Source organism: Argiope bruennichi, chromosome 8, assembly GCF_947563725.1.
Source record: "Argiope bruennichi chromosome 8, qqArgBrue1.1, whole genome shotgun sequence".
Lineage (NCBI taxonomy): Eukaryota > Metazoa > Arthropoda > Arachnida > Araneae > Araneidae > Argiope > Argiope bruennichi.
Genome location: NC_079158.1, coordinates 67,253,507 through 67,269,025, shown reverse-complemented (window position 1 = coordinate 67,269,025; position 15,519 = coordinate 67,253,507). Strand labels below are relative to the sequence as shown.

Below are 15,519 nucleotides of genomic sequence, written 5' to 3'. Positions count from 1 at the left end.
TTCATTAGTGATATAATGCTGTTATGAATGATTCGTAACATTACGCTGTGAAAAAAAGATCAGTCCCAACTAGACGTGCTATGCGTTACATTAAAATGCCTTAATGGAATGATAACAAGTTGCCCTCGGGCAGAAACGATTACTTGAATGATCTAGCTTTCATGTGAAGGATTTACTATATTTCCTTATCGTTATTAGATTTTCTTTCTTCTGAAGAATAAATTTTTTGTCATGAAGACTTGAAGTTATGACTTATTCTATTTTCAAATGAAATGATATAGGAGATGTTACATCTAAGTACGAGAATTCCGGATCTCGCATGTTTGCATTTTCCAGCTGGCATTAGTTGGCACGAATCTTGTTTCCTCCTTTCGTGGATTTTGATTAGAGCATCAATTCTGTAACTGATAACATTCTAATGAAATTGTTTCCGAAGAATTTTTTCCCCCGAATTGTTATGATATAAAAATGACATTCTTACATGTTTTTTCAACACAAAATGTCGAACTTTCTCATAGGCATATTTAAAAATAATATTTCCTAAAAAGATTTCAACTGAAAGGTAGTTATAAAGTCAACAAAACCAATCATTCTTTTTTTTTTTCTTTAAGTCTCTGAGGATAAAAATATTAAAAAAAAAATATTTGGTTTAAAAAATCAGGAATGCAAAAAAAGTTTCAATTCACAGTTCAGAATGTAATTTTCTTTCCCTCTTTGTCCGAATGTGGATAAATTAATTCTAAACTTTTGAAGTCTTACGATTTATTAATTTTAGAATGAAACGTTCCATAATTCTTATATCAATAGAACAACTAAAAGAAAGCAGTATGAATTGATATGAATAAATATATCAAAGAATTATAAAGTCTGAAAATTTCAAAAGTTAAGTTAATGTAATAAAATGGAAAATTTCTGCGATTTTGCTATTGAATTCTTCAAACGATTATTTGGCACGATGGTGAATGTCGACGACTTCTGGGCTAGACGGTCAGAGGCCCTCTCTCTGATCCCCCCGTTAGAGTTATGCCCATGCTTCTAATCGGAAAATTATTATAAATAAAGTTAAAAAAATTATATCTTATTTTGCTTTAATCCATAATATACTACTGAAAAAAATGGAAGGTGTAAAATTTTTATTCAGTTCCCTAATCCTGTTTAGCAATTTGTCCTATTTTCAATCATCAGAAAACTAGAATTTATTCAGTTTATTATTGTTTTAAATGTTTTATGTACGTTAGAGATTTGAAAAAAAAAATCAGCTGATTTCTTACCTCCCGCAGATTTCTGCGGCTTTCTTCCAAGAATGCCTAATATTAAATAACCTATAGCAATGAATGTCGTCCTGCGTCCATCCTGTTAAAAAGAGAAGAAAATTTATTAGTACACTCATTGAAAGAAAACAAAAACAAAATATGAAATATTTTATGTTATTCTAAATACAATAAACGAAGAAAAAATAAGAAATCAGAAATAAAACATTAGCGTATAAATCGGACGGCATCTAAACATTTAAAGATGAATGTTTGTATGCCTTTTTATTGCTCTTCAAGACAACAGGAAAGTCAGTCTTTTCGAAGCCTAAAGTCAATTAACACTTTGCTGTCGAAAGATAATTCGATGCATAATTATTCACTCAATACATGGGCCCTGTTTATTACACCAAAAAATAAATACATGTAACTGCTTTAAGTTGAGTTTCTCTGGAAAATGAGTCTAAATCATTTTAATATTCTGTAGGTATTTTTAACAATTAAAATTTTTAAAAAATAAATAAATAAAATGTCAAAATGATGCACCGTCTTGAATGGTAGCTGAGAGAAGACATTCGCCCGCAAAGGGTTAAAATACGTTATTTAAAAATTAAGGAGCGATGGATTTTATTAGACATTTTTTCATATTGTTGATTTAGAGTTATGAAATTTTTTATACATTCTTGACAGAGTATAAATTCGTCAAATATATTTTTAAAAACTCTTTAAAATAAAAAAAATAAAGAAAATTTTAAATACTTTATAAAAGTTAAAAAATTTTAAATCATGTATTAATTATACTTTTTTTAAATTTTAAAATATTTCAAGCGAAATAATTTTTAATTTTTTTCCCTCTTATTTTTTCTTTATTATCGTATAAAAATACATTTGGAACAAAATTGGGTATAGCTTTGAAATTCTATTTATAGGTTAATTTTTGGAAATAATTTTATGCGCATGCCTTAATTTTTCATACGAATTATGAGTTTTTCTGAACTAAATTAGACTTCTAACCGTCTACAAAAGCTCTCGACAAAATATACGTCTAAATTTTATATTTAACTGGAATATTTACTAGGGATTTTAAACAATTTATTAAAAATCAAAACAATTTGAAAATGAATGAAAGAGGCATTTTTTGAGAAAAGTGAGCACACTTTACTAAACACATTAAATATTCATCTTATTACACGATGCACCTTATAATGCTATTTTTATCTTTTATAACATATATTTTGGAGCTGAAAGATTCAATATTTTCAAACTTTCGTCTCCCCCCTCCCCCCGCAAATTGCACTGTCTTCTTGAAGAAATTCTTGTTCCTTGTTCTCTTAAAAGCGCTATCTCTTAATGAAAATATGACCTCATAAAATAGATTTTTATGCAGTCCTTAAATTAAAAAAGAATCCTTTTTAACAATACTGATTTTTTGGTAATTTTTTTTCTGTATTTTTAATGAATTTTCAAAAATTAATTTGATGCGCAATATGTAACGATCTTTCTATTGTTATATTGAAATTCAAACTAATTTCATTAAAAAATTAATTCTCGTACTTTTACAAATGTTAAGATAAAAAAAAAGTTGCTTTCTTTGGACGTTAACAACATGAAGAAGAAGGATTTCCATGTCTGCTTTTATTTCTTTCTTGTGCAATCATTTACTAATCTTATTATCATCATTACTAATCATTTACAAATCTCACTGCCATATCATTATTCATATGCTATGTCTGGAGGTTAAGAACCTTGAGTTCAAGCACTCCGTGACACTAACATAATTGATAAAATATTGGTATTGACATAACTGATAAAATATTAATCAAAACTTTCGAATACATTTTGTTCACTAATTTCGCAGCATGTAATTGCCCCAAACGCATCTTTAAAATATCAAATTAGTTTCTCAATGATGTCAATTTAAAATCCATACAATTTTGTCTCCAATTTCAAAAATTCTTTTAAAATATTTTAAATATATTTTACAACAATATTTTCATTTTTTATTTATTAGATTTACAGTCAGAAATATATTGTGAAGATATTAAATATATATTTTGTATGTGTGTGTGTGCATGTTATTGCTCTTATATAACTACGAATGAATAAAAAAATATAAATTACAAATAAAAAATAATATATAATAAAAATATAAAAAATGAAAGAAACATTATCATGCTACTATGCTTTGGACTGGAGGTTCAAACATCCTTTAGAAGGTTTTTTTTTTTTCTTTTAATGACAAGAAAAAATAGGAAAAATATTGAGAAGAAACATTACTATAGGGAATTTTAAAATACTTTCGGGAACATTTTTTTTATAAACAATATCGGAAACTCGCAAAGCTCTCTTGCCACGTGATGTAGATATAATCGATGGATATGATAGTAAAATAATAAACCTCAGAATTCCACATAAAATAGAGAAATAATTTGACTGATTTTTGGAAAATTCGTTATGCAAACTTTCAAATTGACAACCGAGTAATCAAGGAAATTGTTTTTAGCAGTTACTTTCGTATGTAAAATTATTTTAAAATTGCCCTTTTTAATGAGACGAAATAAATTTCAAATAAATATACAAAAAAAAAAATAAGTTTATGGAATTCTCTTTCCATGTGTAGTACCTGGGTGTAGCGGTGGCCTGGTGGTAAGGTCTCGGCTTCGGAACCGGAGGGTTTCAGGTTCGAAACCCGATTCCACCGAAGAACCGTCGTGAAAGGGGGTTTGTTGCACGTTAAATCTGTCCTGACCAAACGTCCTCCCGCTGGTGTGGTGTGGAAAGGAGGTGCCTGCTCAGGTGTCGTCCTCGTCATCTGATCGTGATTCAAAATTACGAGGTCCGTCCCAAAATAGCCCAAGTGTTGCTTCAAACAGGACGTTAATATAACTAAATTAAACTAAACCTGGGAGGCCGAGTTTCGTTCGGAAGCTTTTATTTATTTATCTTTATTGTAAAATCGTAAATAAAATCCTATCCCACGGTTCGTTTAAAGTTATAAGAGAAATCTAATTGAATTACAAACGCGGGATCGAACATGAGAAAAATGCATGGGAATCCTTAACCAATACTCCATTTTGATACGATTATGCAAGTCATATATAATCACATGTTAATACTTAGATATAAAAAAAAATTGTGTGTGTGTGTGTGTGTGTAAAATCGCGTTTTTTAGGAAAGACACATATATAGATAAATTTAAAAAGCGAAACCTTATCTAAATATAAAATTTGATCCAAATCGTTTGAGCCGTTTCAGAGATACACGAAATATATATAAACATGTAATTTTTGAAGCAAAATCGTGGCCGAAGAGACGCGTTTGAATTTTAAACTTTGCTTTTATTCCATCCCGGGTGGCATAATTTATGTACAAGCAGAAGCGAGGAGGCACATCAATACAGAACGACACAAGAGCGAAAAGAGGTAAAACTAGTGAAATATTTATTCCCATGAATATATACTGTGAGATTTTGATAGAGATTTCTTTACACGTGTCAATTTAGGTAAGGGAATTATAGGGATCTTTCAAAAGAACGTATCAGATCGACACATTTTTATCCCTTCACTCGGAATGTGGGAACTTGTCGATCTCAGCCATTTTACAGAACTTCTGTCGCGTTATATAAATAAAAAAAAGTGGGATTAGATCAGGAAATAAGAGAACATTTTAGAATGAAGTAATATGGGCCGAATTAACCCCTTAAAGGGCCATTTTTTCTAGTCATATTATGTTTAAAAAGCTTTAGGCCTGAAATTAGAATAAGAAAGGGATTCATTTAGCTTATTAGATGAATTTAATATGATTAATTATTAATTAACCAAATTAATTAATTAAGTAACAAATCAAGACGCATCATTTTGTGTAAGATAAAGAACTGAAGCATCTAAATTTCTGTCTTTCTAAAAAATTTGTCAGAACTTATACCAACCTACATAATTTCATACAAAGATTGATAAATTTGGTATGAAGCATACTTCCCCCGGCCCTAGAAAGGGTTAAGATAAAACTTTGGAAATTAATTAGGATTAAATTAAATGTTAAAATAAAATTACATATATCTAAGAACTGCACGTTTAAAGTTATAAGAATTTTCGAGCTGAATTTCGTGTTTTATGCTTCGTTTAACAAAACTGATACAACATCCAATTTGAAAATCTAATTAAGTTCCTTGATTTATTTTAAGCAAAAACCACAAGCAGAATGAACTAAATGCTACTGCACAGTAATTGATATCATCAAGAATGCGTCTTCCGTAGCACCTAAGAGGAATGAATTGCTCACTGCTTTTTAAAGACTTCGCGTGTTTTCAGCGGATATCCGGGTTAAACACCTGAGGATTTCACTGTTTCATCTGACGCATGCATAATTGAAGGTTTCCGAACGGAGTAAAAACCGTGTAACCATAAAATCTTGTACGCGTGAAAAATGTTGCACTCGTTTAATTATGCTTGTCGTTTGTCGAGGAAGAGCTTTTCTGCCATTAACTTAACCAACAGTTTTTTTTTTTATTTAAACTATAGTTCAAACTCAATCAATCGCTTTAATTAGTTTTTGATACTGTAAATTTTAGAATACCTATAATTTGTTGATCCAATTGTAATTATTGTTTGCAATTTAAAATAACATATATATATTCCAAACATATTTAATTTATAGGGGTAATTAACCCTTTAAATGATTTCTCATTCATCTTGTCTATTCGTCTGTTGTACTTTTGCGCATGCTCAAATTGGTTCTCATTTCATCAAAATAATAATTAAAAAAAGTTTGATTTAATGCCAAAGTAATATGTAAAATCAGTACACAGTTTCAAATTTAAAGCCAGCGGGAGTGATCTTAAAAACTTTCTCACATAATCTTTAATAAAGTTGTTGTCCCAGAAAATGCCTTGCATGGCAATGGTGTACAACAGTCGAAATATTAACCTTTGGCGATGATTTATTAATTTTACTGAATCTATCGTGTCATCCTTGGCGAGTTATTTGGCGAATAATCCCTGGCATACAGTTAATAGTATCCGAGAATCGAATTTGTGTTTTAGATGCGTTTTTCCAACCGATTGAAACAAAATTTAGACACAGAACTACAACTATAGAAAATCCCATGCCAAATTTTATATATTTAAATCCTTGCGTCTTTTGGTTATCACGTTTGCATGTTTCTGAAAGCACAGGTAGACAGACGGTCAATTCCTTGTTGGAATTGGCTCAAAATTTGAAGGTGTCTAGCCTATAGATGTTAACTTTGTGTATCGAATTTTATCCAGCTAGCTCTCTTCGTTTTGTAGTTATGTTCAATTATATTCGAACAGATGGACAGAGAGACTTCCTCTGAGCGGAATTTGCTTAAAATTTGATTTAAAAAACCCCCTTCAAATTTGGTTTTAGGCCTGTATACCAAATTTGATCTTTCTAGATCAAAACGTTATTGAGTTATTTTTTTTTTCGATGGCAGACAGACAGACAGACGGATATTTTTCAAAAATGTGTTTTTCGAACACAGGGAAGTCTAAAACGTGGAGGTTCGTCAAAATTTCGAGTTCAATTCAACAGCAAAATAAAATTCAACATTTGAAAAAAATAGCAAAAAAAAAAAGCATAATAAACTCCGGAAAAATACTTATCTTTCAGCGAATCACACCTATGAGGAGTAAAATTGCCCAAAAGTGATAGTCACGAGATTGTTAAATGACAGTACGTGCATCGATTTATTGCATTCCTGAACTCAATATCTTAAAATTAAATAATTTGTAGACATTATAAATCTTTACAAAAATTATTTAGAGAGCCAAAAAAAGTGAATTTGTTAAGAGGTTAATTCCAAATTTTATACTTATATTGTCATTAAAATATGGAAATTACATTGATATTTGATATTGCGAACGTCTGAAGTCTAATGACTTCTAATGATAATAATTTGATACTCTATTCCTTGGAACACTTTGGATAGAATGGGTCAGGTCCAAGTAAATTCGGGTATTAAGTCAAGTTCATTAAACTTCTATTACGAATATTTTCAAAAAGTAAGATGTTAGCTGAGATGTAATCCTACGCCAACAACTCTCTGTTAAAAAACATAATATTAGTGGATAATCACCATTGTGGACATTACACTGAGACTTTAATCCATCATCAAAACAGTGAACTATGCACCACTATTATTATAAAAGTTGTATTTCTTTTCAGAAAGTTTTGCAGAATACATTGAAAAATTCAGACGATTCTGAAAAGTGACGTTTGTTGCACTTAGTAATTGGGTTAGCACTCGTATATCAAATTTTAAATGAAACTATAGGAAGGAAATGAAAAATAGAACTTTATTTTAAATATCCTTTGGAAACTTTGATTGTATGAATATATTGGTTTTTATAGAAATAGCTATATTTACAAAATATAGAATTTCTCTTTCAAATAGAACAAGTGGAAGTGGTCGCTCCCAAAACCGTCTCGCATACTCTCAAATAAACTTGTCATGCCAGAGAACATTTTGCATAGCACTGGCGTATAATAGTTACGAAATATTAACTGTTGGCAGTAATTTAGCATTTTTACTGAATCGATCATGTCATATTTGGCGAGTTTTTTGGCGATTAATCTCTGGCATGCAGTTAATAGTATCCGAAAATCGAATTTTCATTATAAACACGTTTTTCTCAATCGATTGAAACTAAGATTTGACAAACCTGCACTTATAGTCACAAATTCTCATACCTTATTTGATAGATTTAAATCAAAACGTTTTTGAATTATCGCGTTGTCATGTATCTGCAAATAAAGACCGGTAGACACTCGATTCTTTGTTGGATTTGGCTCAAAATTTGGCAGGTGTCTACATTATAGATGTTGATTCTGTGTACCGAATTTTATCTATCTAGCTCTCATATTTTTGTAACTATAGTTACTTATATTCGAACAGTTGAACGGATGTACTTACGCTGAACAGATTTTGTTCAAAATTTGATAGAAATCTGCAAATTTGGAGCAAAGGCCATATACCAAATTTCAACTGCCTAGCTCAAAACGGTTTTGAGTGATCTTTGTCAAAGACAGACAGACATACATTTTCAAAAAATGTGTTTTTCGAACTCAGGAAGCTCTAAAACGAGGAGATCTCAAACGTCAAAATCTCCAGTTCGAATTTTTTGACGATTACGATACTTTCACCATACTACTGAATCGATCATGGAGTAATCGATCATACGAGAAAGTAAAAATTGACCTTGATTTTTGTTTCAAATAATATTATTTCTTGCAGCTTTATTATAAAACTCTCATAATAAAACATAAAACAGCAAATTTAGCTAAATCTGAAATTTTTATACGAATATTTTTGACTGTGGATTTTAAAATTGCTCTTTGTGTTCTGTCTCATTCATGAGTTCTTAATTGTGTTTTTATTTTTAAAATTCTCAAACACAAATTAAGGGTGTTCCACAAAATAATGTTTTCCGTTCCACAAAACCGGTCAGGCCACGAGGAACTCGGTTAACTTTTTCAAAAATTTATTTGTTCTTTAATCCTTTCAAAACAAGATCCAAGCGACGATGGAAAACTGGTTTTGTGAAATCATCCTTGAAATAAAAGAAATTTTACCGCCCTGAGAATATCTTTAAAAAAATAGAAGTTAATCTCAGAGACTATGCCCCACAAAGGTAGACTATTAAAATGAGATGGCTCCATCATTTCGTTACGGTCATCCGATAGATTTCCTGTATTCTCTTTCCGGATCAATTCATTTCAGTTCTGCGTCGCGAAACAGCAGACGAAAATAGATTTCAATTGACGTTACTGTTTGCATTAAACAGTTCTGGAACAAAGATTTTAATGGGCCAAGAAAATGTTTACTCAAAATCCCAGTTTTCAAAAATTGTGTCCAGTAAAAATAGAATTTCAAGGTCAGCTAAGAAATACTCTGCTATCTCCATAGTTTGGACAGCAAACAGAGCTGATAATTCGATCTAGTGATTGACATTTTTCTGTTTCAGCGCATTGTGTTTGACTTAATCATATTTAGTCTACAGAATTTGTTTCCCCTCATGCGCGGTTAATCTTCTTTTGTGAGCCACATATAACCTTGAATGGAGTTTTGATTTTTCGAATGATATGTTCTTTCAAAGGCAGATTAAAATCAGAGTTGTTTTTCTCTGAATTCGTGAAAATTTAATGCTTTACGATTTTATTCAACCTCAATGCCGAATTTTTAGTTTTAATATATTGCTCCTAGGTTAGAAATCATTCTTATTTTTGTTTTAATATAATGTCATGCAAAAAAAAAAAAAATCTTTCATTGAAAAAAAAAGTAAAACATTTCATAAAGATTTGACAGACAGACGGATATTCTTTCTGGAAATTGAGCGATGTAAAACTTTTTATCCTTATAATGCAACGACTATGCAATCAAGCAAGACAAAGACCTGATAAACAAATCAAGCCTAATGCATAACTGAGCTGTAGTATTTTCAGATTTGAGGTTTGAAATTATTTTTGAGAGCTAAAACATTTAGCAATATGGAAGATAAGCCTGCAAATCACGTACATTATGATCTTAAAGGGATTCTAAATAATTATCTTCAATTCCCTTCAAAACTTAAAAAAAAGAATCAATACTCAATAAAAATAAACATTTAATATAGACTAACTGCCTTTGGCAACAACTTGTTCGTCCGGAATATTGGCTTTTCTGGTTGCTGAAGTAGTAATTTCGAATGCATTAATTTAAAATTTCGCTTCGTTACTTGATAAGGTTTAAAAAAATATAAATTTTATGGAATCAGTATTCAACAAATTACTGCGTTAACAAATTAAAGACAGCTGGTAGTAAGAAATAAAACTGGTTATAAAATTCTTACTTTGGAGTTAATTTTTAAAAGTAAGCAATTTTTTAAATTTTAACATGGTACAAGCATGCAGTTGGATTGTTTGATTGAAAATGAAATAAGTATGTATGTATGTAATAAAAGCGTTGTTGCAAATTTTGTATCAAATTAATTTTAAAAAATTATCAAAATTAGAACAAAAACAAAAACTGGCAAACATAAAGTTGGTATCTTTATAAGATACTTTATTTTAAAATTTTATAGTAGTGTAAAAATAATTTTTGAGAATAAATATTTTCGACAAACTCGGCTGAAACACCAAAAATTTAATTAATTTTTAATAAACATATTATAATTAGTTTTCGAACTTTGAACTTCCACGTGTCATGAATTTCATCAAAATCAAACAAACCCGTAGATTTGCATAAAAAAATATGCAAACATTCATCTTTATATAAAAAACTTATTTCTTTTCATAATTTTAATTGAGACATTCCACTCTAGAATTCAAAATATACCATTTTTAAATCTTTTTTTTATAAAAAACTTTTCTATATCATTTTGAAGAACGAACTATTATGAGTTCTGGAAGAAAGGCATAAGCGGGTATTTACCTTAAGCAGTTATGCAACGGTTGGAACGAGAAAAAAAGCTCCTATAATAATAATCTGAGTACGAAAAAGCAAAAATGTGAAAACATTCATTTGAGGCACGTTACTTATGAGAATCACGTTCAAACGGTTTTTCTCTCAAGACCAGGAAATAAAAATGGCAAACGAGTAGACGATGAAAAGTCAAGTTCTTATCCCTTCAGGGTAAAATTCTTCGCATGGTTCCATGATTTCCTAGGTTTCTTCAGATAAAGGCATAGAAAATTCTTGTTCCGTAAGGAGCGGCGGAATGTATGAGTATTATTTTCTAATTGTTAATGGCAACAACGGAAAATTGTTTTCAGATTGGAAGAATTTTTCGAAGAGTGTTAAATAGTTTTCAGCCTCATTTCAATTCAGTTCAAAGATCTTAATTTATTTCTACATAAAATAATAATTAAAATTATTCTTAGTTATAAATTATTTTTACTATAAAAATAATTCTTCTATTTAAAACTATTTTAGTTAAAAAATGACTGCAAAGAATAACACCAATAATGATTTATTTTTTTTTGTTCGTTGAAGATTTTACTTTTAACTTAATCGAATGATTTCATTTCGAAAATATGCAATATTTTATAATTTTTAATTTGTTTTAAACCAGAGCATAGCTAATTGTTAAGAAAATTTCGAACAATATTTTAAAATATCCTCTTTCATTCCGTGTTTCGATGTTTAGTTTAGAAATTTATAAGTTTGGGTTTGTAATTAACAAGCTTTTCTAATTGTTGATAATTTCCTTGATAATAAAATGAATGAATTTCACATAGAAAACGAAAATTTTGTAAAAGAGAAAATTAAATAGGAAAACTTTACAATGTAATCTTTTTATAAATGGTATTTAAAATAAAATGAGAGCTGTTTCAATCATATTTTTTTCTATAATTATCGATGTTTAAAAGACAAAATGAAGGCGTAGTTCCTTAAGGCTATGCTACTAAATATTAAACTACTCTATAAATGGATAAATAACACCTTACAAAATTACAGTTATATAAAAATAAAAATGTAATAATTAATACCAACAAATGTTACGAATTTTATTATAGTTTTTTAAAGTAACAAAAAGGTTTTGATTCTTCAATAAGCCAGATTTTTAATTGTTAATTAATCATTCTAATTGTAAATTAAAAGTTGCTAATTAATCATTCTAACATAAAAAATAAAATTAATTTTATGATTCAATTTAATTAAAAACATGTCTTCTAAATTACATTATTTTATTCTATCAACCAATATCAAAACAATTCTTTTAAAAAACAGTACTAAACAATACTAAAAAGCGAAAAGTTGAGGTCATATAACATCATAATGACATCCCAGCAAAAAGAAATCTTTGAAAGGAACCCAAATTTATTGGTTAACAAACAATTTATTCAAGTGTAATAAATTGGTATAATTTATTAAAGTGGTATTTTACTTCTAAAATTATTTTCAGCGATAGTACGTGGGATAAATATTTTAAGCATAACTTTTTTAAAATTAAGGATAAAATATTCCTATGATTTAGAACGAAATTTTACTGCATATTTGAAAATTCTAAGAAACCGATTAAAGAATAAAAAGTGCCTTAGAGCAATAAATATTTTCGTAAAATTTCTTTTTATACGTATGAGATCATGAAGTATAAATGTCTGACCTGAAACAACAGAGTCAATAAGGATTTTTGATATTCGAAGGAAAATGGGATATTTACAATAGTAAATCTTTTAGGCATTTAGCATACATGTCATGTGATTTATCAAAGAAGAGATGGATTGTCATGAAAGAATAAGTTGCCTCGCGTATCTTTTTTTTTTGTGTGTGTGCTATCAGCAATTTTGATCCTTGAACATTTAAATAAGCAGGGAAATGTTCGATAGGTACGGAGAAACATAGCAAGAAATACTGTTTTGACGTATGGAAGGATAATTTTGCAATTTATTGCTGATAAAACAATAATGTTGTCATTGTAAGAAAAGAAAGGGAAACTATGAACTGAAAGTAAACAGCTAAAGAGTGTTTAAAAGCCTTCATTTGTTTATCTTGTCAAAATTTTGATTTTTTTTTATAATCGAATATATTTTTTTTTAGATTTTGTAAAAACAAATAAAAAGAAAATGTAGAAAATTGTCTGAATGTAGAATGTAGATTTTGTATGTTATTTTTTAGAATGTCAGAGAAAAAAAAACGAATTTTCTCTTTATTGCATAATAATATGAATTTTAAAATTACGTTAGTCTCACTTTCATAATCTGTATAGTAAATGTTACAATGCCAGATAAGAAAGTTTTATTTTCGTTTTGTTACAAATCGGTTTCATTTTGAACTTGTTACAAACCCGCTATTAAAAAATAGCAATGAAGTTTGAAATTAACAAAAAAAAAAAAAAAAAAAAAAAAAAAACCACCAAATATCAAAGTGCACCAATGAAATTTTAAGATCCAATCTCCTTTTTTTTTTTTTTTTTTTTTAATTCGGGACATATTAAGGAACAGAAACTTTTCCATTAGCATGGCACTGATCGTTGCCAATTCAAAATATAAATGTCAGTTGTCACTAAATAAAAATATAGGCGCCAAGCATACGTTGTAGCCAAATAATGGCGACAATAGGTAACACAGTATATATAGTAATCAAACGTAAAAATAAAATAAACACTGGGAGAGAGATATTGGTCCATTAGCGCTGTTAACGAAAAATTACCAAAGAAATTTAGCATTAATTAAAAAGGCTTTAGCACATGTTAGTCTTAACATATAATTCTTATCATTTGCATTTTTTCTTATGCATGTAATATAAATAATGTCAGTTCATCCATGAATTAAAAATATAATAGAACTAACTCATGACACAAATTAACTATGACGGTCCAATTTAATTTTGGAATTTCTTGAATATCTATTGTTGAAGACAAAAAATGTCAATCTGCTTGTCCGGAGCATCGTCACGTGATTATGATTCCGGCTTGATTCATTTATCTAATCTTCGTCTAGCTTGATAACATCAGCTATTGCATTTTGCGCTCAGCAATTTTTACAATTTTTACAGAAGGAATACCAGCTTAGAAACATTATGATATTAATTAAACCTAAAATAAAAATTCTCCATCAAAACTAATTTATTTTTTAAAAAGCATTTTTATCCTAATTTTAGCAATTGCAATTTTTTTAACTGTTAAAATTAGGAAGAGAAATTTGTAACACTAAAAATTTGATATTTTTAGTTTTACAATGGTGGGTTATAGTTTTTGAGTGACAATATGTTTGAATGTTACTAAGCAAAAATGTCAAAATTCCTATTAATTTTCTTAACTGAATAAAAATCTTGTTACAATTTTGAAAAAACTCTTAGTTGCAACCTAGCATTTAAGAAGTAATTGTATGCTAAATTTGATCACTCTAAGTCAACAATCTGTTCTGTAGAGCGTAACATTCTTTGCGTCAAGTAGTGTATGTAAAATTCCAAAGTTCCCAAATTGGACCATGGCAGCTAATGGGTTAAATCCAAAGTCACAATGTCGGTTCACATATTTCTTGAAAGTTAGATTTCAGTCTTCTGAAACTTAGGCACTACGTATAACTATAACTTGGTGTCCTTTGCATCATATAAACGAATTGGCTTTCATTGCAATGTTTATGAATGAATTGGGATTGTTCTAAAAAGCCATAAATGAGATACGGTGTTTTACTGTATGTGTATGCATATTAAAGCAAAGTTTATTAAGCTTTCTGATCGTAGACAAATTTTCATAACGAATAAAGTCATTAAATCCCAAGTTAAATAAGAAATTACAAAATCAGTAAAGGATTACAACAGAACATTAGTTTAAAAACCATCATCTGTGTTCCTTTTCTTCCCATAATTTTTACGAAACACGCCACGAAATAATAAAAAAAAACTTACTTAATCCAATTTCAAATAAGGAAAAGGAAAGTTCTTGTAAATGATTGCTTGAGCCAATTTAAAGAAAAGAGTTCTTATAACTCGCGCGTGTAAGCATTGCCCAAACAAAGAAATGGAGAAAACGAAAGTCTTTTACAGAAAAAATTTTTTTCCAGCGAAATGAAAGAAATTCAACAGATAGAAATGAAATTTCGCTTACCATCTGGGCACTTGAGTATGTCATTTGCCTGAAAAGAAAGAAAAAAAAAATGGTAAATATTCAGTAGAAGGAGCATCAACAATAGGAAGATAAATCAACTGATATCTAAGTGGTCAAACAATACTTATTGTGCGATATTGAACGAAGTGGGTCAACTACCTATTTTTGAAGACGGGAGAAAGGGTTCTAAGGTATGGCCATCGACTGCCAGGATAATTGGGTTTATATTTCAATAGATCCTTGATATCACGTTTTGTCGGGAAACATAAAAGGCGAATATTGTGCAAAATGCAACTTCGCGTCGACATATTTATGTTATACGTTCGGTGATATAAATATAAAAGTTTTTTCTGCTGTGTTGAAAGACGGGGGAACGTGTTACGTATATAAAATTCGTTTTTGTTTAAAATTGCTAAGCGTAAACAGTGGAGAAAGAAAAAAAATGTTATTTATGACAGATGAGATTGAATTTTTTTTGTTTATTCAATAAATCGATATATTAAGGAAAATAAAACGAAATATTTCGGCAAGAGTAAATAAAAATAAAGAAAACCATTTTTTATTTATTTTGAATAAAGTGTAATACGCAAATAAATGCGTCGGCGATTTACAATTCGCTTTAAAAATATTTCTAATTTATTCAAAATTATTTTTAATAAATAATTTAATTAACTTCAATTGATATTAAAGCTATACTTTAGTAGAAAAGGATCCATTTTC

The 15,519-nt window shown here is 29.0% G+C and overlaps 1 protein-coding gene across 2 annotated transcripts in view; it reads right to left on the bottom strand.

The window, feature by feature from the left end:
• LOC129981454 (uncharacterized) overlaps positions 1-15,519 on the bottom strand; it is a 113,940-nt gene that overhangs the window by 61,352 nt on the left and 37,069 nt on the right. For both annotated transcript variants that reach the window (XM_056092298.1, XM_056092297.1), the window contains exons 2-3: positions 14,800-14,827; positions 1,272-1,353 (exon numbers count right to left, since the gene is read on the bottom strand). In XM_056092298.1, coding sequence (XP_055948273.1) covers positions 1,272-1,353; positions 14,800-14,827 — 110 coding nt within the window. The remainder of the gene's footprint in view (positions 1-1,271; positions 1,354-14,799; positions 14,828-15,519) is intronic.